At 41.4% G+C, this 26050-nt stretch overlaps 1 protein-coding gene across 3 annotated transcripts in view; it reads left to right on the top strand.

Annotated features, from left to right (window-relative positions):
* CPQ (carboxypeptidase Q) overlaps nt 1-26050 on the top strand; it is a 649160-nt gene that overhangs the window by 487792 nt on the left and 135318 nt on the right. For all 3 annotated transcript variants that reach the window (XM_069731668.1, XM_069731670.1, XM_069731669.1), the window contains exon 5: nt 7041-7152. In XM_069731668.1, the coding sequence (XP_069587769.1) occupies nt 7041-7152 (112 nt within the window). The remainder of the gene's footprint in view (nt 1-7040; nt 7153-26050) is intronic.

Here is a 26050-nt window from a genome sequence, read left to right as displayed (position 1 = left end):
GTGGAAGGGGCATGTTTGTGCACAGAGTCTGGATTCACCTTTTGATGATTCTGTAGCAAGTTTGGCGTCAGGAGCCGTGAATCCTGGTTTGTCCAATTGCCCGTGAAATGATTAAGGCAACTTGTAGTCATCTGTCGCTGCCTTGTCTCCGAGGAAAGACTCTGACTTTTTTTCTATATTATGCTTCGTATAACTAAAGACGACGCTGGAAAGTGATTGCCACGTTTCGCCATCTTTCTTTTATGACTAGATGAAACAACAGCTGCAGTGATGTAATAATTCACATGTAACGTCGTCTTGTACAGCTGAAAGGTAGACTTTAATTAGTCACATTGAATTAGCTGTAAAGTGAACCATTTTGGATCTCATTCTCTGTCATCTTAATGACTATTTTCCCAACTTGCTTAGATTTACTACTTCCATATATCTGAGCATTAAACCCTAAACGTTCAAACAATGTAAATTTTCTCACAGTCGTAACCAACGTATCTTTTTTGGGGCTGTAGGAAGTTATTTATTTGTACTAAAGGGGTGTCCAAGATAATCCAAATGCTGAACACATCGGAAATAATAAAATGTATGCTCATTCTTTTACGTCCCGCTGTTCCAGCTCTGCTCTCCCAATGCTCCCCTCTGATCTTCTTCTCATCTTGGGGAAGACCATAACGTGTATCCAGCACTGCAGAGAAAATGTAGTATTCCTTGCAGGTCATGACTGCAGCCGCTACACAGGATTTAGAGTATAACCATAGACACAGAAAAACGTTGTCCATATACTTTAGTCTAAAATGTATTAAAATGGGCCACTGGAACCAAAAACTTTAGATTGTTGGGTGAAATTGTAATAAGTCTTTTTTGCTGACCTTTGACAAACATTCATCGCTTGAAAAAGAGTCGACCATTTTTAATATATTCATGCATTAGCTGTTTGTCCATGGGTGATCTCTGAAAGAATGTTCCTATATAGATAATTTGTCCTTCACTCAGTGTCACCCAACATGTACAGTATATCCAGTCTAAATAACTGTAAAGTACAGGGTGATTCACTCGCTACTTTACCCGGAAAAATTGCTGTAACTTCTGAAAGAGACTGTCGGCCGTACTGAAATTTGGCCTATACCTTGGTTCATGACAAGTGAGAGTGCAATGAACCTAAGCGACAAGAAACCTTCTCGCACCGAGTGGTATCGCTGACTTGTCGCCCTGCCGGTCGGCTCCACTAGGGTATAGGCCTGCTGCACCACCTTTCTGCGTGTCGGTAGTTTGTGTGTGGTGCTTGCATTTCACTCCTGCTGAATTACTTCTTCATTTGCTAGCAGATACAGTTTGGAGGAGCATGTTTTTATTGTGAAAACTTATTGGGAAGCTGAGTCCTGAACCCCTTTCTGACGTTGGACAGGATAGAATGTTAGATGTCAGAAGCCCCGCTATTGTGCCCGCAATAGGCGCGGGCGGATTCGCGATCCGCCTGTGCCTATGAACTAGTTAAATGCCGCTGTCAAATTCTGACAGTGGCATTTAACGTGCGCTTCTGGCCATCGGGCCGGAAATACGCACACCACTGATCCCCATCATGTGATTGGGGGTCAACGGTGCGTCAGCATTACAACCAGAGGTCACCTTGATGCCGGTTGTTGATGCCGGATTGCTGTGAGCCACCCTTTGGTCAGCGCTCATAGCAATGCAGTAATTCTGCTACATAGGGGCGATCTGAGCGTCGCATCTATGTTGCAGAACGGATCAAGTTATGGCATCTTCTAGCCTCCCATAAAGGCTATTGAAGCATGCCAAAGGTAAAAAAAAGTGATTAAAAAATATGAAAAAAATACAAAAAATATGAAAATTGAAATCACCCACAGCATGGGCTGTGTTATGTACTGCATGGGCTGTGCTATATATTACGTGGCCACTGTTATATACTGCGTAGGCAGTGTTATATACTACATTGCTGCTATATACTGCGTGGGCAGTGTTATATACTACGTGGCTGCTATATACTGCGTGGGTTGTGCTATATATTACGTGGCCAGTGTTATATACTGCGTGGCTTGTGTTATATATTATGTGGCCAGTGTTATATACTGCGTGGCCTGTGTTATATACTATGTCGCCTGTGTTATATACTGCGTGGCCACTGTTATATATTGCGTGGCCTGTATTAACGCATCGGGTATTCTACAATATGTATGTATATAGCAGCCACATAGTATATAGCACAGGCCACATAGTATTTGTCTGCTATATACTACATGGCTCCTATATTCTACGTGGCCTGTGCTATATACTATGTGGCTGCTATATACATACATAAATACATATTCTAGAATACCCGATGCATTAGAATCGGGCCACCATCTAGTAAGAAATATAAGCTGATGTTTAATATATAACACTGGATATTCCAGATCTGGAACTCTGTCAAAATGAATTCTGTAATAACTGTATATTTGTTTCCTGATGCTATAACATATACATCAGCACATTACAGACTATATTTTGTCACATCACTTTACAAGGTGAATCTTATATCTCGTGCTATAAGATTACTGATCTGTAAAGTACGGAAATGAGTAATAAATGTAAATTCATTAATCTGCATTAATGGTTTCCACTTCGTTGAAATTTGGACATTAGTGGAAAACCAGTATTAGCCTCGTCTCATATACAGAAACTATTAGGCAGGAAATATACAGTGGCAAAGCGAGTTTTTACACTTATTTGTGCCAGAACAGGCCTTTAATTCAACACTCGGAGACACGGATGCTTTAGCTATGGATCCATGCCAAGGTAAACCATTGCTAAATTTATACAAAGAGGCAACACAGACTGCGAGGAGAACTTCAGTTATGAAGCGCGATTGTTGATGGACATCATGAGTCTGAGACAGTCTGTCCAGTGTGTATGACTTGTGTGATGTCGGGCAGAACACCCAGATGTCTCTTTCTTATAACAGATTCGCATAGCTCTTCCAGAGGGCAGATCCCCTAGGGGATGCCTGCTATGGGTAATACTTGTTTGTTAGAAGGATCACGTGGAGATCAGATATTCACCGGATGTCCTCCTGCTGTAACCTGCCGCTATCAACTGTTATCTAGCAAACATTCAATTTCCCCAACATCGCCAATTACAGGGAGGCATTATATGAAGTTTCCAGCCAAAACAAATATTGAAGGCAGTAAATGTGACAAAAAGAAGAATAACTAGTACTCACCTGATAGATCACCCTCCTCTCCAGTGGCACTTCTCCGGTGATCCTGTTGATCTTTGTTGTTCTACAGTGATCACTTGCTCATTATCTAGGGAGCAACATGTAACCGCTGTTGTTAGCAGTGATGACACCTTGTATGGCACAAGACCGCTCAGTACAGCGATCATGAGCACATGGTCGGCATGTCATTAGTGCGGAAAAAATAGGTAAAGGTGCATTTAGACAGGCCAAGAATTGGTGTTCACATCAGTCTTCTTTGGCCCATTTATACAGTCCAGTAACTGAGTGCTGACCATCTTGTGAATAGTTGTTAAGCTCTCATTAATGCGTCAAGATTGGCTCACGTAAAAGGGGTGATCCAGTACCTAAAATGTCCTTTCTAAATATCTATCTTTACACCCTAAGCACTTTTATAAATTCCCTACACTTCTCCATATTTAGCCAATCCCTATTTGTGTTTTTTTACTGCATTTACTGTGAAGTTTCGTTTGAGAGGAGTCTCAAACAGGACGTCACAGGAAGCTAGGGCTGCACTCGCTTCCCTGCAGCATATTTTGCATCTCCTGGACAGGACGTCATCAGGGGGTGGCACTGCAGCTACCTTAGTTTCTTGTATCGTCGCCCTCTGAAGACGTCATGGATCTATGGTGATAGAAACTGCTGGAGAGGTGAGTGCAGCACACTCACTTTGTTTCTATCGCCACCGCCACTGCATTTTCTAACTGTGAAACAAGACGTTGTCGGGGCGGAGATAGAGGCAGTGAGTGACACCAGCGACTTCCCTTGATGGCAATTTGTTGCTGTTACTCACTGCTTCTATCTCTGCCCCCTGATGACGTCTCCTTTCACAGTAAGGCTAGGGTCACATTGCGTTATGTGACCGCGTTTAACGGACTATGTTACACCGCGGCATAACGCGGTGTAACGTTGTCCGTTAATGCCGCCATTGCCTGTAAGGGCGAACGCATCGCTAGCGCACGCCCACATTGGGCATGCGCTAGCGATGTACCGTCATTTGAGTTCGCGGTCCGTTCCTCGCTAGCGCAGATCGGGGATTTGCGCTAGCGGGATCGGCTAACGCGATCCCTTTTTGGGACATTGCGTTAGCACAGTCCGTAGCGCTAAACGGACTGCCCTAACGCAATGTGACCCTAGCCTTAGGCTAAGTTCACATTGCGACTTTTTGCTGAATTTTTTTATGCCTTTTTGTATGCCAATTTTCTGCTGAATTTTACAGTACCAGTAAAATTTATAAGATTTCAGAAATCTCATGCACACAGACTTTTTTGTCATCAGTATTTTGTGCTTTACATGTTTTTTTGGACATAGAGCATTTCACTTTTTTCAGTGTTTTTCAGCGTTTTTCACCCATTGACTTGACTGGGTGGTGAAAAACTGCTGAAAAAATGCACCAATAATGCAGGTATCATGTTTTGCTGCCTTTTTTGTGGCAAAACCTGATTCTATGGAATATGACTTTTTTTTCAGCACTAAACTTTATCCGCATGCACAAGAAACAAATCTAACATGCAAAATCGCCACAAAAACATAAGGAAAACATGCTTTTTTTCTGCAGTTTCTTTTTTTTGAAAAGAGATCAGGTTTTGCTGCAGAAGAAATGCATGAAACAAAAAACGCATGAAAAAAAAACACCCACTGTGAACTTACCCTTAAAAGATGCAGCAGCGGAGATAGAAGCAGAGAGTCAGCGCTGCATTCTCCTCTCCCATAGGATCTATCAGCATGGATCCAGAACTTCTTCTGAGGGCGGCAATGCAAGAAACTGTAGGAACTGCAACTCTTCTGCCTGGTAACGTCCTGTTCCAGGAGGGCGATGGACGCTGCAGGGAAGTGACTGCATTTTCAGCTTCCTGTTCCACCATGTTTGAGACTTTTCTCAAATGAAACATCACAGGAAGTGCAGTTAAATAAAGACACATTTAGGGATTAGCTAGATAGGGAGATGTATGGGACATTTTAGTTGACGGACCAGCAGTTTAAGAATTAAACCAGCCAAACCATTGATTTACCAAATGGGACATGATGGGGGCAGTTAAATGGAACCTTTCACATAGAAAAACGCTATTTGCCTGCAGACATAGTTATTGTCTGCAGGCGAATAGCATTTAAATCATGATTGGAAGCATGATTATAGAGAGAAAACAAAGTTTTGTTCTCCCTGCAGCTGCTTGCTTTCAGTCATCAGGGCTGTGAGCAGGGCTGTAACATTAACTGCTCACGACACGGTGAGCACAATATAATCACTTCCCTCCACCTTGACTGACAGCTGACTCTGCATACATACTCTGCACTCATGCTGCGGAGCAGACTGTCAGTCAAGGTGCAGGGGAAGGGATTGTGTAGTGAGCATTGGCTATAATAGCTCCCTGTACCGCCCCAATGACTGGACCTGCGATGGGCCAGAGCTAGCAGTCATATTACGAGCTTGTAAATGTTTATGTAATACACTCATCTGAAATTGGCCTTGGGCTGCCTCAAACTACTGAAGGTGGGTAGCGCCATTTTTTGGGTTGTCTTCTTTATTATCCCCTGTATGAGCCAAATTTGAGAACCATGTGATTCCAGCCCCCATTCTGTTGGGTTTGTGCCATTTACTAACTACGTAGATGCCTAACCACCTGGCTGTCATTTAATATTACATTTTAATACTGTGTTTTTTCAGCAGACTCTACAAGGTAAGGTCTGGCTGGCTCAGGCTTACCCGTACAAAACTTGTGTTTGCTAGAGGTGCCAAGGTGGCTCCAAAGTAAAAAGGAGTTGCCTCAGATAAGACATTATTTAAATTGCTAATGAAAATACAAACTAATTGAATATATCTGTATATTCAAATAAAAGAGTCAATTTGCTTATTTAATTTTGCAGAAGAGCATTGGACATCCTTTAAGCCTCTTTACCCTGTCGCGTCAGGCATGTCACTCTCCACAAGGAGAAACGTTATCCGTTACGCCCCAGTCAGAGGCTTTTCATGCAGCCAAATAAGATCTCATGCTTTGCACTGAGGAGGGGCAACACCCCCAAACACATGTATCTACAAATTGAGCTTCTGGTTTGGCTTCTTATTCTAAGTCATTTGGCAAGGCTCATTAAAGGGTCGATATTGACTTTTAGGATTGCTACTTCCAATAGGTGACTACAGAGTTCAAGTCCTCTTCATCTCTGAAGAGATAATTAGCATTTTAAATAAGTAATCAAAATACAACTGATTGAATATATCTGTATAATCTGATAAATGAGCCACAAATGCAAAATGTGAATTGTTGACCTTGCTTGTCTTGTCTTTGCAGTAAGACAAAACGCAAATTCATTTCAGAATACATTCCTCACCATATTTCAAACAAAGGAACTCTCTTCCCACCAAACAAAAAAAAAAAAGAAATGAAAAATCTGCTACCTAAGGACTTAACATTATATAGAAACATTTCCAAAAATAGGTCATTTTCTTCTGGTAAAGAAGTGAAGTTATTTCATGATCTCATGAAGCTCCTCGTTGAAATTTTGTGTCCAAATGTCTTTCACAGCCCTATTAGGAATTACACCCACATTGAGACACTTTGTTTCCGGCTCTTGCAATATCTGTTCCCATTCCAGAATGAACATGTCATCCCGTTATGAAACAGCCACACACTTTTCCTGCCAGGAATCTTGTACAAGCGTATTGTAAAGTATCCAAAGACAATGATACAGATTCATCTATTACATTCATGTTTGCCCTGATTTTTCTACATGGAACGGACGTGTCTTGCGGAACTTAACCAATGAAGACATAAGTGAAACTTGTACAATATTTTGATATATTTACTCCTCGTTGTAGGTGGTGATTGTCAGTGGACATCTGGACAGCTGGGATGTTGGGCAAGGAGCCATGGATGATGGTGGTGGAGCCTTTATCTCCTGGGAAGCGCTGTCCCTCATTAGAGATCTTGGTAAATATTTATAAATGGAGTCATCTACCCTTAATTTAGCTTAATAGTTGCTGATAGTCATGCCTTTGGTGTTTCAGTTTCCTCTGTTCCTATTTTCACATTTCCTTATTGATCTCATGAGTTTCTTGTTATAGTGATGATACCATGGTTGACCCTTGTATAAATTTGGATCAGTGTCTAATTTTTATATTCAAATGAAAAGGAAATGGGGGCGCACCAATATCCTATGTAAGTTAATAAGCATAAGGGGGTGCAAAACCGAGTCTGTATGCCACAACAGGTCAAGAGCCGAGAAAAGGACAGACTCATATGGTATGCACAACCACACGAAAAAGTGAAAAAGCCATATATATATATATAAACGTCAAAACCTTTATTACACCTCAAAAAAACATATTAAAAACATTTAAAACAGGATATACAAATCTATACATACACCATACCCCAAGGCAAGTAGAAGCCTAATAAATGTGCCAATGGCATAGTAAATACCTCCAAATCAATCTATATACTCCATATGAAGGATCCCACATGGAAAGACCCTAAAGGCTGACCCCACTGACTTATCTGTCACACACCAAATAAGGTGTGTCTGAACAAGCCGTCCGTGCAGGACAGGTGCCCTTACTGCCCATATATATACACAGCGTGGTGAGGCTTGGTGATAATACCCAGGGCCATCAAAATATATACAACCTGTCGATGGTCAGATGGCGGCATGAATAAAGCTGATAGAAAGGAGCAACATTGGTGGTACAGGGTAATCAGCCAAAATTATGTCTCCATGTGGCAAGTGGAGGAATCGGTAAGATAGCCCAAAGAGATACAGGGGGTATGGTGAGAGCAGGCCCCACGCGTATCGCTGCCGCAGCAGCTTCGTCAGGGGAGACTTAATTTTGGCTGACTACCCTGATGTTTGTAAAGTGCTACGGAATATGATAGCACTATGTAAGTAATGGGGGCAACAATGATGTTTGTAAAGTGCTACGGAATATGATAGCACTATAAAAGTAATGGGGGCAACGATGATGTTTGTAAAGTGCTACGGAATATGATAGCACTATATAAGTAATGGGTAACGGGGCAACGATGATGTTTGTAAAGTGCTATGGAATATGATTGCACTATATAAGTAATGGGGGCAACGATGATTTTTGTAAAGTGCTATGGAATATGAGAGCACTATATAAGTAATGAGGGCAACGATGATGTTTGTAAAGTGCTATGGAATATGATAGCACTATATAAGTAATGGGGGCGACGATGATGTTTGTAAAGTGCTACAGAATATGATAGCACTATATAAGTAATGGGTAATGGGGGCAACGATGATGTTTGTAAAGTGCTATGGAATATAATAGCACTATATAAGTAATGGGGGCAACGATGATGTTTGTAAAGTGCTACGGAATATGATAGCACTATAAAAGTAATGGGGGCAACAATGATGTTTGTAAAGTGCTACGGAATATGATAGCACTATAAAAGTAATGGGGGCAACGATGATGTTTGTAAAGTGCTACGGAATATGATAGCACTATATAAGTAATGGGTAACGGGGCAACGATGATGTTTGTAAAGTGCTATGGAATATAATAGCACTATATAAGTAATGGGGGCAACGATTATGTTTGTAAAGTGCTACGGAATATGATAGCACTATATAAGTAATGGGGCAACGATGATGTTTGTAAAGTGCTACGGAATATGATAGCACTATATAAGTAATGGATGCAAGGATGATGTTTGTAAAGTGCTACGGAATATGATAGCACTATATAAGTAATGGATGCAAGGATGATGTTTGTAAAGTGCTATGGAATATGATGGCGCTATGTAAGTAAAATATGGTAAATAAAATTAATATTGTTAACAAAAGCTTTCAGCGGAAAATAATTCCGTAATATGTGTCCTATAAAGCACTATGTGGTGGCACAAGTAGTCATTATTCCTCATTACTGCAGAGCTGCCAGAATTCCTTTGCCGCTTTTCAACATGCCAGTTATGAAATAGTTTTGCAAAGCTCCGACATTTTTGCATCAGTTTTGGAAAAATTTAGCACCAAAACATTTTGCTTGAACACATCCTCGCAGAACCAATATATTGCGTGGATCGAGTAACAAAAACGATAACAACGACTAAGATAAATTATATTTCAGTTGTGACCTTCAAACTGGGCTTCTGTAATTGGGAAATATTTGCGTTTACCAATTTTCTGGACATTCGCCGGACATGTATATCGTATGGCTTTAATAATGTTTTAGAAGGGGTGTAACGACATGTACAGTACAGTCATATATAACATTTTTCCTTCAATCCTTGGCACACTGTGCTGCTACTCTTTTTATTACGGTAACTGTTTTGTGCAAATATGGATGCTTCGCATATTAAAATTCAAGATAAATGATTACACAAACAACTGGTAGGACTGATGTCTCTGGAGTCGCACTAACCGCCTTAATTGAGTTGAAATATGTTCCGTAAATAACAGCCTTCTGCAAACACATGGACATCAGCGTGAGGATAGGAACGCAGGTTTTTTTTAGCGCTCTTACTGATTTTATTAAGTGTTAATGCAACTTGACTTGTTTTTCACTTATTTTTATAATTTGAAAGAACTCTTCCTAGAAATTCCTTACTATTGTAGTCATGGAGGAAACACTTAAAAACAATTTAAAAAAATAATTTAAAACAGTTTTTTCAACTATTTATAACAAACCTTTCCCTTCCAATTGAAACTGGGTGGCGCATGTGCCATATGCTTTGCCGCCCAACAAATGAAAATGACAACAGTACTGGCAAATCAGGGAATCCGACTGATTGACCGATTGAGCTCTTTAGATTCATACCCCACAATCAGTACCTTCTTCTTTTGTTCAGATCTGCCGACGTCTTCCTATCGAGGTTTTTGACCCACATCTTGCTTTACAGTCAGTGACTACATTGTGGACGCAACCTGGGAGCCTTGCATCAAAGCTCCGACCCCTGTATTTTTCAAAGCGAAATATGATGGACTTCCTTGGACTTTGCTAAACTGAGTGGCCAGAGCAAAGTTTGACTGCAGGAGCCCATTTTTGAGCCGACATATCTGTTACAGACTTCTTAAGTTAATAGACAAGGGTCTGTTGTTCAGGTTCTCAGCGCAAAGCCGAACGTCACTCACTCCTGAGGACCCAACATATCCTTGCCACGAATGGACAGCCCAGTAGTGGAAATGGTAAATTGTGTAATGCTTCATTTACTCATTGGTGGCGCTGCTGGACAATTGAACGCTTACTGCCAGTTCTTCCACAGATTACATCTGATTGTTGAGGGTCCCAGCAGACGGATGACTATCAAGAGATTCTTCATCACGAAGCACAAAAAGTTAAATCCTTGATATTATCAGCATGCAGTATACTCTCAGTCTTGTACTGATTGTTTCCATGGCAGTTTTTTTTGTATGCAAATCCTCTACAACTCTCAAAAAAGAACATAAAGAAGATCACTGAAAAAAGGCAGCCATATTTGCCATCATCAAGACCCGATATTAATGCACTGCACGATGCAGCAGCCACATGATAAAGACTGAAAAGCACAGGTACAAAAAACTGATGAATCAGCCACTCTCATGTCTACTATTCATGGAGGGGGTATTTGCCTAGTATTACATATGCAAACAGGTAAAGCTTGCATAGGGCGCCAGTCACAGTCATAAGTGTAATGGACAGTGTCTGGCTTACAGCCTATTAGTGACTCCCATACTATTAGATCAGGTGGGCTGCCCAGCACCCCACAAAAACAGACCAATTCCCCAAGCCAACCCTTAAAGGCCTGGCTGCACCTTGCATGAAAAATGTGCAACAAAAACCGAAAACGATGTATAAAATGCATGAGGTATTGGTCCGTATTTTGGCCAAAATACCCAAGCTGGCAACGCACATCAACCCACGTCAAGGGCCATCATTGTCATTGGGACAAATCCTCTACAAGTGATCATAATTTGAATGAATTTTACTGTAATTTTTTTGTGTGGAGTTTTTAGCCCAAATCCATACTAAATATTCTTAACAAATCATCCATATTCGGACATGTCCTTAGAAAGCTTTGATGATCATTCGCTGATTAGAGGAGGACTATTCAAGATTTCTCTCAGATTAGTAATCACTTAGCAAATGTGAAAACCCCTAAATATCTATGTCACTATTTATATTCACTGCTTTTACTGTGTCATCCCTCAATTCTACTTTTGAAAGGAGGAAATATAGCATATGGAAGGCGATAATACACAGGAAGACCAGCAGGACGTGTGGAAATTGTAATGGCTGCCATATCCCTAGTATTTGTCATCAATGTTGGTGATCACAACATATCATAAATAGCTGAATTTAATGCAAAACAAAATAAAATAATTTACGTAAATGGTATTATGAAATGTAGAAAATGCAAAATTGTGATTAAAAAATCACAGTTTTTTTTACTTTTGTGTACTTATTGATAACATAAAGCATCTGATTGTTTCTATGGTGCATCCACATTTTAGATTCATAACTTCACTATGATGCGTAAGTTCCACAACCTCATCACTGACTGGCATTACAAGAAGGGTCTGTGGGACGAACCTGTGGAGATATTAGGACATTTCCCAATTATGTCCATATATGAGATTCAAAGGGAAAAGATGACAGAATAGGAAACATTCCATTACTTCACATGGTCAGCAAAAATGCTCCATATTTCGTTGAAAGTCTTAGAAAATAGTCTCGATGTTCTCGCTGTGCTCAAAATCTAAAATTTTAGTTCTAAATGCTGTGTTAAAAAACTTTTTTTATCAATAAATCAATAAATGACAAAAAAAAGCATTTAGAGTAATAAATCAAGAGAATAGTGCTGAGGCATTAAATAATTATAAAAAAAAATTGTGTAAAAGAGAAATAAAAAACAGGACATCAAAGATTGAGACAGAGAGACTTGTTGCCAAAGTAAGTAAAAAATAATCAAAAAATATTTTTTAACTGCACAAAAAGTAAGAAACCCAGAAATGATAGTGTTGGCCCCTTCAAAAATAGTATGGGTGAAATAGTGGAAGAGGATGAGAGAAATTCCAATCTACTAAACGCCGTTTTCTCTACAGTATTCATACATGAAAATCCCATGACAGACGACATGATCAGATACTAGAAATTCTTCACTAAATGTCAACTGCTTAACCCGGCAGGAAGGAAGGCTCTGACTCAAAATCACTAAAGGAGACAAATCACCGAGCACGGATGGCATACAAACCCAAGTACTGAAGGAATTAAAGAGGTTGTAGGACCCTGATATTTTTGTTAAACTCATCTGTGCTGTATTATAATATACAACACCCCGATACATTTTGTTTTCTGTTTTCATCCTTTCTTCCTCCTGAATTTCACTTCACTTTGTCTACCTGCTGCTCTACCAAACTTGACAGCTCCCTGTGTTTTATTATCTAACCTCACAGTCAGAGCTGGCACCGCCGGGCCTCATTGTCCACCACCGCCCTCTGCACACACATTGGCTGTCAGTAATCTGCCCCTGCGCTGACCGCTGTCATCACTCCAGGACTGGAAATAACAGAGCAGTGGTCCTGTGTCCTCAACTGTGGAAAGTAGCACAAACACGCCACACCACATCCATAGTGGTGACAGAGCTTCACTTGTCTCCACATGACCCCTGACATATGAGTACTGGGAAGTGAAAAGTCTATGCTGATGTGTGTGTGCAAGAGCGTACATGTGTGTGTGTGTACACGGCCGCCATCAGGGCATTACTGCCCTTACTGCTGTATGGGGCCCGGTGAGCAGCAGTACACAGAGGGGTCTGCAGGTCCGGGGCCCCGCTTATGCGCTTCTGCTCCCTGGGCCCAATTGTGCATTTAAGTGGTGCGCGCTGCGGCGCACTCATCGGCGCTGAAGCCCGGGAGCTTTCTCGGAGCTGTGCACAGTCTTTTAACCTTGATGGCTGCGCAGCTCCCGCAGCCTCCCTCCGTCTTCTGTGTACTTCCTATATGTGACAAAACCTGGCACTCAACTTAATGTCTGAAGAGATATTTTATTAATCAGCAACAAAACGTTTCGGTCCCAAACAAAATGGGCCTTCATCAGTCACTGAGAATATAAATAATATACAAGATAATGCAAAAACAAAAAACAAGAAACGAAAATAAAGTATATACATAGAAAGACATCTAACAGATGGCAAGTTGTAAACAGTATATTGACGCAATAACCTAATGGAACCGTCCAAATAGAGGCACAATGCTACTATAATAAATAAGTGGATAGGCAGGTTAAGAAAGTGGTAACATACCGTGCTATTTGGCGTGTGTTTTATAAAGGATGTGCTCCTATAAATAGGCAAGATATCTGTAATAGGAAGGAAATCATGAGGGTGATGAATGGAGAGATTGGTAGTGTGAAACCTAATTGTACATACCAAAGTGGCTGCAAACAGCGTATCGTCTAGCTGTAAGGGCAATGTCCTATCTGGATATAGAAATGCTGGGGTTATAACGTAAACACTAAACTTGGCCCCATAAGTCTAAAGAACGCTGAGCGTGAATATCTTACCCTGTGGAGGTAGCCATAAAGACGCGGTGTCCACCGCTAGTCCAGACTCTGTACTGGGAGAGCGCCAGGGCTAATGTACGGTCACAGCGGTAAATACGCCGCTGACCGGAAGTGGGCGTGTCCAGCGTGCACTCGCACGAGGATTACTACGTCACCTCAGTAATGGTGGTGCGTTCCAAAAGGCAAACCCGTGCGTCTCACGCTGCGGGGTGTGTCCGGCCTGTGTGGGAGGAGTGTCCACTCCACCGTTGTGACCAATCAAGAGGGTTTTAAGTGTTATATCAGTATGTATTAAGAGCACATGTTAAGAATAACATGGTGAGACATTAGAGGGTTATGGACCGATATAGGTTAGATGGAAAGGTCTCATGCAAATGTGGTGATACTATAGTTTGTGAATTGTGATGTCTAGGAATACGTGGATACGAGGACCTAGGCCAGAACACATCTATGCAGCAGATTTAGTAGAGCCAAGTACGTGAAAGGCCGTGACTAGAGGCAGAGAGACATTTGCTTAAGTTGTAGTCGTGCTGATGATTAAAGGGTGAGCCCTCACTTTAGAAAGAGTGCCACATAGGAGGAGTCAATACAGGCGGTTCTAAAATGAGCAAACAAAGAAAATGATTAGTATAGTATACAACAAGAGTATAACCTAACAGTAATAACTAGTACAGTGATTCAAATGAATGCCAACAAATCATAGTCCCTGTTTAACCCTTTTGGTGTCAGGGTATCCAGCGTGTGTATCCAAAATGCCTCACGCTTTTTCAAAAGCGTGACACGGTCACCCCCCCATCGTTGTGGTGGAATCGAATCGATGACCTGATATCTTAATTGGGAGATGGTATGACTCTGAGTTGAGAAGTGATGGGGAACTGGGAGAAGGAGATTGCTACAACGGATGGTGGATTTGTGCTTCGATATCCTATCGTGTACTGGTTGGGTTGTTTCCCCGACGTATAATAGGCCACATGGGCATTTTATAAGGTAAATAACAAATGATGATTGGCATGTATAGTAGTTTTTTATTTCAAAACTCTTACCAGTATGCGGATGCTGGAAAGTATGGCCTTTTTGCACATTCCCACACTGTACGCAGTGTAGGCACGGGAATGTGCCCATCTTTGGCTGTGATAGGAATCTGGATTTCGTTGTTCGTGTGGACCCAAAATCTGCTTTAACCAGTGTGTCCCTAATGTTCTGTGGTCTCTTGTAGCATGGCAGAAAAGGAAGTCTAAATTCTGGTACTGTAGGATATGCGGCTGAAAGTAATGGCCAGTGTTTTCTTATATGCTTATGGAGAATGGCGGTTACTGGGTGGTAGGTGTGTATGAAGGGGACCCTTTTACCCTGATCACTTTGTCGTGTCCGGGGTAAAGGGTTTTTTTGTTCCTCCAGAATGTGTTTAGGGTACCCCCGTTGATGAAATTTGGTGGTCATATCTTGCAGACGTTGCTCACATTTGTCATGGTCGGAGACAATGCGGCGCACACGTTGAAAATGTGATTTTGGAATACAACGTTTGACTGCTGGGGGATGGAAGCTATCAAAGTGTAGAACACTATTGCGGTCAGTGGGTTTTATGTGTAAGTCGGTAGTAAGATGACCCTCCTGGTTTTCCAGAACTGTACTGTCCAGAAAGCTTACCGAATTGGTATCGTGGGTGATGGTAAACCCTATTCCTGGCCAAGCTTCATTTAGAAATGTAAAAAATGTTTCCAGGGATTCCAACGTGCCCCCCATATGCAAAAAATGTCATCTATATAACGCGTCCAGTATAGGACATGTGTAATAAAGAGATGATGTCTATAGATAACGGACTCCTCGAAGTGTGCCATATAGGCATTAGCGTAGGGGGGCGCAACGTTGGAACCCATGGCGGTCCCACGTACCTGGAGAAAAAACTGATCCTGGAAGAAAAAGTGGTTATTAAATAGTATCAAAGAGAGAAGGTCCATACACAGGTTTATCTGTTCCGAACCCAGGCCTGCAGGCGTCAGTAGATAGTGAACTGAATTAATACCCTCTATGTGGGGGATTGAAGTATACAGGTCCTTCACATCCATAGTGACTAAAATAGTCTGTGGAGATATGGTGCCCATATTATGTATTTTATTAAGGAATGCCCCAGTATCCAAGAGAAAAGATGGAGTATTCTGAATAAGGGGCGTGAGAATTTTTTCAAGATAGATTGATAGAGGGGATAATATAGATTCGGTAGAGGCCACTATCGGTCTGCCAGGCGGATTTTGCATACTTTTGTGGACCTTGGGCAAAATATAAAAAACCGGTATGACCGGGTTTCTTTTTGTCAGGAAATCAGTAGTTTTGTGGTCAAGGATCCCTAGACTAGAATATTTATGCAATACTGTCTCTATCTTGGTTTGGATGTCACTAGTGGGATCTCTATCCAATTTAGTTGAAGTTGGGGGGGTTAAAGGGGGCTGCACATGATGAAGTGGGGGTGGGGGTGGGGACTGCACATGATGGAGTGGGGGTAAAGTGGGCTGCACATAATGAAGTTGAGGAGAAAAGGGGACTGCACATGATGAAATGGGGGTTAAAGGGGACTGCACATGATGAAATGGGGAGTTAAAGGGGACTGCAAATGATGAAGTGGGGGGTTAATGGGGATTGCACATAATGAAGTGGGGGTTAAAAGGAGACTGCACATGATGAAATGGGGGGTTAAAGGTGACTGCACATGATTAAATGGGGAGTTAAAGGGGACTGCACATGATGAAGTTGGGGGTTAATGGGGATTGCACATGATAAAGTGGGTTGTTAAAGGGGACTGCACATAATGAGATGGGGGTTAAAATGGACTGCACTTTTAGACCTAATATTATCTAATAGACCTGACAGAATAACAAATCTGCAGGTGGTTGGGCATCTAGGAAATAGCGACCACAATATTGTGCAGTTTCACCTGTCTTTCACTAGGGGGACTTGTCAGGGAGTCACAAAAACACTGAACTTTAGGAAGGCAAAGTTTGACCAGCTTAGAGATGCCCTTAATCTGGTAGAGTGGGACAATATCCTCAGAAATAAGAATACAGATAATAAATGGGAAATGTTTAAGAACATCCTAAATAGGCAGTGTAAGCGGTTTATACCTTGTGGGAATAAAAGGACTAGAAATAGGAAAAACCCAATGTGGCTAAACAAAGAAGTAAGACAGGCAATTAACAGTAAAAAGAAAGCATTTGCACTACTAAAGCAGGATGGCACAATTGAAGCTCTAAAAAACTATAGGGAGAAAAATACTTTATCTAAAAAACTAATTAAAGCTGCCAAAAAGGAAACAGAGAAGCACATTGCTAAGGAGAGTAAAACTAATCCCAAACTGTTCTTCAACTATATCAATAGTAAAAGAATAAAAACTGAAAATGTAGGCCCCTTAAAAAATAGTGAGGAAAGAATGGTTGTAGATGACGAGGAAAAAGCTAACATATTAAACACCTTCTTCTCCACGGTATTCACGGTGGAAAATGAAATGCTAGGTGAAATCCCAAGAAACAATGAAAACCCTATATTAAGGGTCACCAATCTAACCCAAGAAGAGGTGCGAAATCGGCTAAATAAGATTAAAATAGATAAATCTCCGGGTCCGGATGGCATACACCCACGAGTACTAAGAGAACTAAGTAATGTAATAGATAAACCATTATTTCTTATTTTTAGGGACTCTATAGCGACAGGGTCTGTTCCGCAGGACTGGCGCATAGCAAATGTGGTGCCAATATTCAAAAAGGGCTCTAAAAGTGAACCTGGAAATTATAGGCCAGTAAGTCTAACCTCTATTGTTGGTAAAATATTTGAAGGGTTTCTGAGGGATGTTATTCTGGATTATCTCAATGAGAATAACTGTTTAACTCCATATCAGCATGGGTTTATGAGAAATCGCTCCTGTCAAACCAATCTAATCAGTTTTTATGAAGAGGTAAGCTATAGGCTGGACCACGGTGAGTCATTGGACGTGGTATATCTCGATTTTTCCAAAGCGTTTGATACCGTGCCGCACAAGAGGTTGGTACACAAAATGAGAATGCTTGGTCTGGGGGAAAATGTGTGTAAATGGGTTAGTAACTGGCTTAGTGATAGAAAGCAGAGGGTGGTTATAAATGGTATAGTCTCTAACTGGGTCGCTGTGACCAGTGGGGTACCGCAGGGGTCAGTATTGGGACCTGTTCTCTTCAACATATTCATTAATGATCTGGTAGAAGGTTTACACAGTAAAATATCGATATTTGCAGATGATACAAAACTATGTAAAGCAGTTAATACAAGAGAAGATAGTATTCTGCTACAGATGGATCTGGATAAGTTGGAAACTTGGGCTGAAAGGTGGCAGATGAGGTTTAGCAATGATAAATGTAAGGTTATACACATGGGAAGAAGGAATCAATATCACCATTACACACTGAATGGGAAACCACTGGGTAAATCTGACAGGGAGAAGGACTTGGGGATCCTAGTTAATGATAAACTTACCTGGAGCAGCCAGTGCCAGGCAGCAGCTGCCAAGGCAAACAGGATCATGGGGTGCATTAAAAGAGGTCTGGATACACATGATGAGAGCATTATACTGCCTCTGTACAAATCCCTAGTTAGACCGCACATGGAGTACTGTGTCCAGTTTTGGGCACCGGTGCTCAGGAAGGATATAATGGAACTAGAGAGAGTACAAAGGAGGGCAACAAAATTAATAAAGGGGATGGGAGAACTACAATACCCAGATAGATTAGCGAAATTAGGATTATTTAGTCTAGAAAAAAGACGACTGAGGGGCGATCTAATAACCATGTATAAGTATATAAGGGGACAATACAAATATCTCGCTGAGGATCTGTTTATACCAAGGAAGGTGACTGGCACAAGGGGGCATTCTTTGCGTCTGGAGGAGAGAAGGTTTTTCCACCAACATAGAAGAGGATTCTTTACTGTTAGGGCAGTGAGAATCTGGAATTGCTTGCCTGAGGAGGTGGTGATGGCGAACTCAGTCGAGGGGTTCAAGAGAGGCCTGGATGTCTTCCTGGAGCAGAACAATATTGTAACATACAATTATTAGGTTCTGTAGAAGGACTTAGATCTGGGGATTTATTATGATGGAATATAGGCTGAACTGGATGGACAAATGTCTTTTTTTCGGCCTTACTAACTATGTTACTATGTTACTATGTTACTATGATGAAGTGGGGGGTAAAGGGGATTACACATGATGAAGTTGGTGAGTTAAAGGGGACTGCAAATGATGAAGTGGGGGGTAAAGGGGACTTCGCATGTTGAAGTTGGGGGGTTAAAGGGGACTGCACATGATGAAATGGAGGTTAAAGGGGACTGCACATGTTGAAATGGGGGGGGTTAAAGGGGACTGCACATGATGAGGTGGGGGTTAAAGAAGACTGCAAATGATGAAGATGGGGTTAAAGGGGACTGCACATGATAAAGTGGTGTGTTAAAGGGGACTGCACATGATGAAGAGGGGGGAAGGGGGATTGCAGATAATGAAGTGGAGGGGTAAAGGGGACTGCACATGATGAAGTGGGGGGACAGGGACTGCACATGATGACGTTGGGGAGAGGGACTGCCCATGATGAAGTGTGGGGAGGGGGCAGGAGACTGCAAATGATCAATTGAGTGTGAGGGATGGGGACAGCAATTTAATTGAAGGTGGAGAGAGCAAATGATGATCTGGGGAGAGCAAATAATGAATTTTGAGGGTGGGGGAGTAAATGATATATTGAATGTGGGGGAGAGCTGTTGATAATGAATAGAGCGTGGGAGAGAGAGAAGATATGACAATGAATTGGGTGGAAGGGGCATGTAAATATAATGAATTGAGGGAGTGGGAGATACATAGTTGGGGGCGTTGAGTATGCAGTGACTGGTAATGAATTGGGGGAAAGAGTACAGGTGCTAATTAATTTATATATTTATTAGGTTGGGAAAGTGGCTATGTATAGTTAGTTGGGGCATAATGGCGGATTATAATTTATATTTGGAATGGTGGGTTGCATAATAGCCAATTATATATTAATGGTGGGTGCATATCTGTATTCAGATGTGTAGTGTAGATGAAAGGGAAAAAGTGGGGAATGTGCTCTGGAAGTCGTGATCTAGGTAACTATGTGTTGTTTTATGCAGAGATGAGTCCTGGCTGGAAGACATGATGGCAATCTGTGCTGCATAAAAAAGAAATGCAAAGATGAAGGACTTCATCCAGCGACGTCACTGGTGAGTCAGTGTTTTAACTGTACACTGACGCTATACACTGTATACTATATACAAAGGTCCTGTGTATAATGTCACTAGTAATCGCTGTATTATGTGTACACTGACACTGCATACTACATACAGAGCTCCTGTATATAATGTCACTGGTGATCACTGTATATTGCCTGTACACTGACAATGTATACAGAGATCCTGTGTATAATGTGTTATGACCTGGTGGTTAGGAGCACCCGGAATGACCTGATGGTTAAACTCACAGGACAAGCTCTGGGAATTGGGAACTTTGCTGACCGCAATCCCTAATCCTGTCACACACACTAGAAATAGCCGTGGAGCGTACCTAACAGGCCTAGATGCCTCGGCACAGCCTTAAGAACTAGCTAGCCCTAGAGAAGAAAATAAAGCCTACCTTGCCTCAGAGAAATTTCCCCAAAGGAAAAGGCAGCCCCCCACAAATATTAACTGTGAGTTAAGATGAAGTCACAAACACAGAAATGAAACAGGGTTAGCAAAGGGAGGCCAGACTAACTAAACAGACAGAGGATAGGAAAGGTATCTTTGCGGTCAGCACAAAACTACAAAAGACCACGCAGAGTGTGCAAAAAGACCCCCGCACCGACTCACGGTGCGCAGGCGCCACCCTGCATCCCAGAGCTTCCAGCTAGCAAGACAAAATCATGAAAGCAAGCTGGACTAGAAAACCATGAACAGAAAATAACAAACGGGGACTTAGCTTCTTGCAGGAAGAGACTGGTCTCCAGAAGATCCAAGAGCGAACTGAACCAGCACAGGAACATTGACAGCTGGCATGGAGTAACGATCTGAGTGGAGTTAAATAGAGCAGCCAACCAAAGGATAAACCACGTCACCTGTGTAAGGAACCTCAGAAGCAGCAGCTTCACTCACAGCCACCAGAGGGAGTCCATGGACAGAACTCGCCGAAGTACCATTCACGACCACAGGAGGGAGTTCGACAACAGAATTCACAACAATAATGTCACTCGTGATCCCTGTATTACCTATACAATGACACTATATACAGAACACCTGTGTATAATATCAATGGTGATGCCTGTATTATCTGTACACTGACACTGTATACAGAGGTCCTGTGTATAATGTCACTAGTGATCACTGTATTATGTGTACAATGATGCTGTATACTATACACAGAGCTCCAGTATATAATGTCACTGGTGATCACTGTATTACCTGTACACGGACACTGTATACAGAGGTCCTGTGTATAATGTCACTGGTAGTGATAAGCGAATATACTCGTTACTTGAGATTTCCCGAGCACGCTCAGGTGTCCTCCGAGTATTTTTTAGTGCTCGGAAATTTAGTTTTCATCGTCGCAGCTGAATGATCTACATCTGTTAGCCAGCATAAATACATGTGGGGGGTTGCCTGGTTGCTACGGAATCCCCACATGTAATCAAGCTGGCTAACAGATGTAAATGTAAATCATTCAGCTGCAGTGAGGAAAACTAAATCTCCGAGCACTGGTGGCGGCTTAAAAATTCTTTTGGCCAGAACAAAAGCTACTGGCTATGTATGTGATCTGGTGTTTGATGGGAACTGTTAATATCTGATTATTGAGGAAGTGGTGAAGTTGAGTTTTTCAACAGTGGGTGGTGGGACTGTGAAAGGTTCAAAGGGAGGAGGTGCAGCTGGGGTGGAGCCTCAGCAGAGTCTCAAGGGGGCCCAAATATTTTGCCAGTATGGGACCACGAAATTCTTAGTGGCAGCCCTGTGTGTTTATTTCTACATATATCCCCCAGATGAAGGTCTGGTACAGTCCAAAACGTGCGTCGGAGTTTGGCGCCGCAATCCTCAACACAACACAACCTCCTGATATGTACCCTCATTATGCTATGCAACACACATACGCTAGTCTCTTGGCTTTCACTATAGGCTTCCCACTGATAGGATACATTTTCTGTGTCAACCTTTCTATGTATTACATATACTTGTAGTAATTACACTACAGGTTTTACAACCATGAATGCTATACCTTTTTGATTACCTAGAAGTTGTAAACCAGTAAACATCTCAGTTTGGCATTTACACCTCTATGCTAGATTTTTTACTATTATTCTTGTGCTTTGCATTTTCTGTATATGGGTACTTATGTGTTTTTCAGCTGCTGCTGGCACTTTGCACTTTATATGCTGCTTTTTGACACATAAGTCCATATTTTGTGAACTAATATACATTACTCTTACTACTGTGTGGTCACCCGTGTATTTTTCAACTGCTGCTGCCACTTTATACTTTATTGACATTATTATGGGTACAGTGTAATTTTCCAATAATCTGCGGCTGTGTGTTCATCTGTATCAGATTTCCATTTTAAATTTTTTTTATTCTTTATGAGCGCCTTCTGTGCCACCACTCATCCACTATTTAATAAAGGCTATTTTAGTCAACATATTCCCCTGTTGTCCTGGCATTTTGAATTCATTGTTTAACTCGTTTTTTTCTCTGTTGGTTTCCTCATATATTCCTCATAATACACTACAGCTGCTGGAGAACCTCATTCTATAGTGAGAGGTGTGTTCACATGAGTGTTAATGTGTGTGTATATCTACATACAGGTGCTTCTCAAAAAAATTAGAATATCATCAAAAACTTAATTTATTTCAGTTCTTCAGTACAAAAAATGAAACTCATATATTATATAGAGTCATTACACACATAGTGATCTATTTCAAGTGTTTATTTCTTTTAATGTTGATGATTATGCTTTCAGCCAATGAAAACCCAAAAGTCATTATCTCAGTAAATTAGAATAACAAAATACACCTGCAAAGGCTTCCTAAGCATTTTAAAAGGTCCCTTATTCTGTTTCAGTAGCTCCACAATCATGGAAAAACTGCTGACTTGCAGATGTCCAGAAGGCAGTCATTGACACACTCCACAAGAAGGGAAAGCCACAAAAGGTCATTGCTAAAGAAGCTGGCTGTTCACAGAGTGCTGTATCCAAGCATATTAATGGAAAGTTGAGTGGAAGGAAAAAGTGTGGTAGAAAAAGGAGCACAAGCAACCGGGATAACCGCAGCCTTGAAAGGATTGTTAAGAAAAGGCCATTCAAAAATTTTGGGGAGATTCACAAGGTGTGGACTGCTGCTGGAGTCATTGCTTCAAGAGCCACCACACTCAGACGTACCCAGGACATGGGCTACAAGTGTCACATTCTTGTGTCAAGCCACTCATGACCAATAGACAACGCCAGAAGTGTCTCACCTGGGCCAAGGAGAAAACGAACTGGACTGCTGCTCAGAGATCCAAGGTGCTGTTTTCAGATTAAAGTAAATTTTGCATTTCATTTGGAAATCAAGGTTCCAGAGTCTGGAGGAAGAGTGGAGAGGCCACAATCCAAGCTGCTTGAGGTCTAGTCCACAATCAGTGATGGTTTGGGGAGCCATGTCATCTGCTGGTGTAGGTCCACTGGGTTTTATCAAGACCAAAGTCAGCACAGCCGTCTACCAAGAACTTTTAGAGCACTTAATGATTCCCTCTGCCGACAAGCTTTTTAGAGATGAAAATTTAATTCTCCGGTAGGACTTGGCACCTGTCCACACTGCCAGAAGTACCAATACCAGGTTTAAAAACAACAGTATCACTGTGCTTGATAGGCAAGCAAACTTGTCTGACCTTAACCCCATAAAGAACCTATGGGGTATTGTCAAGAAGAAGATGAGAGACATCAGAGCCAACAATGCAGACGAGCTGAAGGGTGCTGTCAAACCAACCTGGGCTTCCATAACACCTCAGCAGTGCCACAGGCTGATCGCCTCCATGCCACGCCTCATTGTTGCAGTAATTGATGCAAAAGGAGCCCTGACCAAGTATTGAGTGCATTTACTGAACATACATTTCAGTAGGCCAACATTTTAGATGTTAAAATCATTTTTCCCAACTGGTGTTATAAAGTTCAGTTAAAAACATAAATACGTGAAACACCGTCTCAACCCCACATCAATATCCAGATAGATGATAATATATGATTACCTCGGTCCTTTAATGGGAAATAATGTGGGCACAACTCGCTAGTGGTGCTCAAGTAGGTGCCCAAACCGTGCTAGTGTTGGCACACACAGAACGTCGATGCGGTGAAATTTAATGAGGTAACAGTACATACAGTAGACGTTTCGTTCAATTTATGACCTTCATCAATGTACTAAATAGACAAAAAGTAAAAAAAAATATATATATTTATATATAATATAAACAAGGTACATACAAAATATACCGGCAAACTGCATGTCACCATTGCTGTACGCTGTGTAAGGATTAAGCCTTATAGCTGCTCATTATCCTTTTAACCACAGTGCCACAGTGTCACTACAGCATTTCCGGCTAATACTATTGGGTAGGTACGCTACCACTGTCCATATCACTGCCCATCCGCACTTTGCACATATAGTTCATTAGGAGTAATACTCTGGTTCCATTCCTATTAGGAATTCTCCCATGTATGACCCCGAGACTTTCTACAAGGCCGGAGCCACACATGCGAGAAACACGTCCGTGTCTCGCATGTGAACAGCAAGCTCTGGTGCTGGCACTTCAGACCGGAGCGTGGGCCGTATAGCAACACATGGAGCCGCACGCTCCGCTCCGAAGTGCCGGCGCCAGAGCTTGCTGTTAACATGCGAGACACGGACGTGTTTCTCGCATGTGTGACTCCGGCCTAATAGTAAGAGGGTAGGTTCATCTTATGTTTTTTCTTATTTCTTTTTTCCTTTTATATATCTCACAGTCTATATCACCTAGGGCACATGCCTGTCTATACTTATTTATTATCATTGGTATCCTCACCACTGCAAGTTATTCTGCCATGTTGCTGGCTTTTCTACTATGATTGCTCTATAATGGATGTGACCAGGGACGGCTTCTGTATATTTATCCATATAAATATACCACGCTATCCTACACCTTCCTCAGGGAACTGAATTTTTTAGCGCAAATATTTTAGATATTCCTTTTTATTTTGTTTATTTTCTGGACGAATAGAGTGGTTTCGTCCTTATATTTGCTGCAATTAATTTCAGGTTATAGTGCAGAGCTTTCTGGTTCACTTTATATTGGTGTTATAAAGTATTCTATTTTACTGAGATAATGACTTTTGGGTTTTCATTGGCTGCAAGCCATAATCATTAACAGAAATAAACACTTGAAATAGACCACTCTGTTTATAATGACTCTATCTAATATACGAGTTTCGCTTTTTATATTGAAGAACTGCAATAAATAAACTTTTTGTTGATATTCTAATTTTGTGAGATGCACCTGCATCCATCCAGTGTTTTGCTTTTCCCATAGGGGTTGAATTTTGGACATGTAAACCAGATAAGAGATGGAGTATTTAGTTCTTGATTGCATTTCAAAGAAATAGTAGAGAAAGCTTTGTCAATTTTATGTAGAATATCAGGCATTTTTTTATTATGTAGAGATAAGTTCATGATTAAGTTCCACTGATCTAGCCATCTTTAGAGCAGCACTTGCAAGCTGTTGGCAAAGAGCTTGTAAGTGCTGTGCTCCTTACCTAGAAAGCTGGTGACCACTGATACACTGGAGAAGTAGATGGTATCCTAAGCAAAGACCCATAAACTATAACATTATGAATCTCTCCGTTCTTGAGAACGGTGAGGATTTTTAGTGAAAAAATGTACATGTTCTCTGAATAATATTGTCATCTATATTATTATTCATGGTGAGGGATGGACAATGTTTTATCTTTGTTTCAAAAAAAGGTTCCACTGGGTGCCTTTGAACATCGAGAGTGCTTCTTACTTAGTAACTTTGTCACTCTCATCTATATATAAACCATGAACGTTTGTCCTAGCAGTAGGCTTTTCAACATCAAAGATGTGCAAATAATTCCAGAAATGCCTTCCCTTGGCTAAAAGAGTTAAGATAACATACACTGATGTTATTTCTAAAGACTATCAGGATTGGAGATACTTTGTGTTGAGACTTCTATAGTGACCTATGAGGTGGAGAACTTTTCCAGACACACAGATTTTTATGATCCCTTACAGAGACTCCTTGACTATTTCCCCTACTTATTGTTTTAGCAA

Source organism: Ranitomeya imitator, chromosome 6, assembly GCF_032444005.1.
Source record: "Ranitomeya imitator isolate aRanImi1 chromosome 6, aRanImi1.pri, whole genome shotgun sequence".
Taxonomy (NCBI): Eukaryota; Metazoa; Chordata; class Amphibia; order Anura; family Dendrobatidae; genus Ranitomeya; species Ranitomeya imitator.
This window is presented reverse-complemented; position numbering and strand designations above follow the sequence as displayed.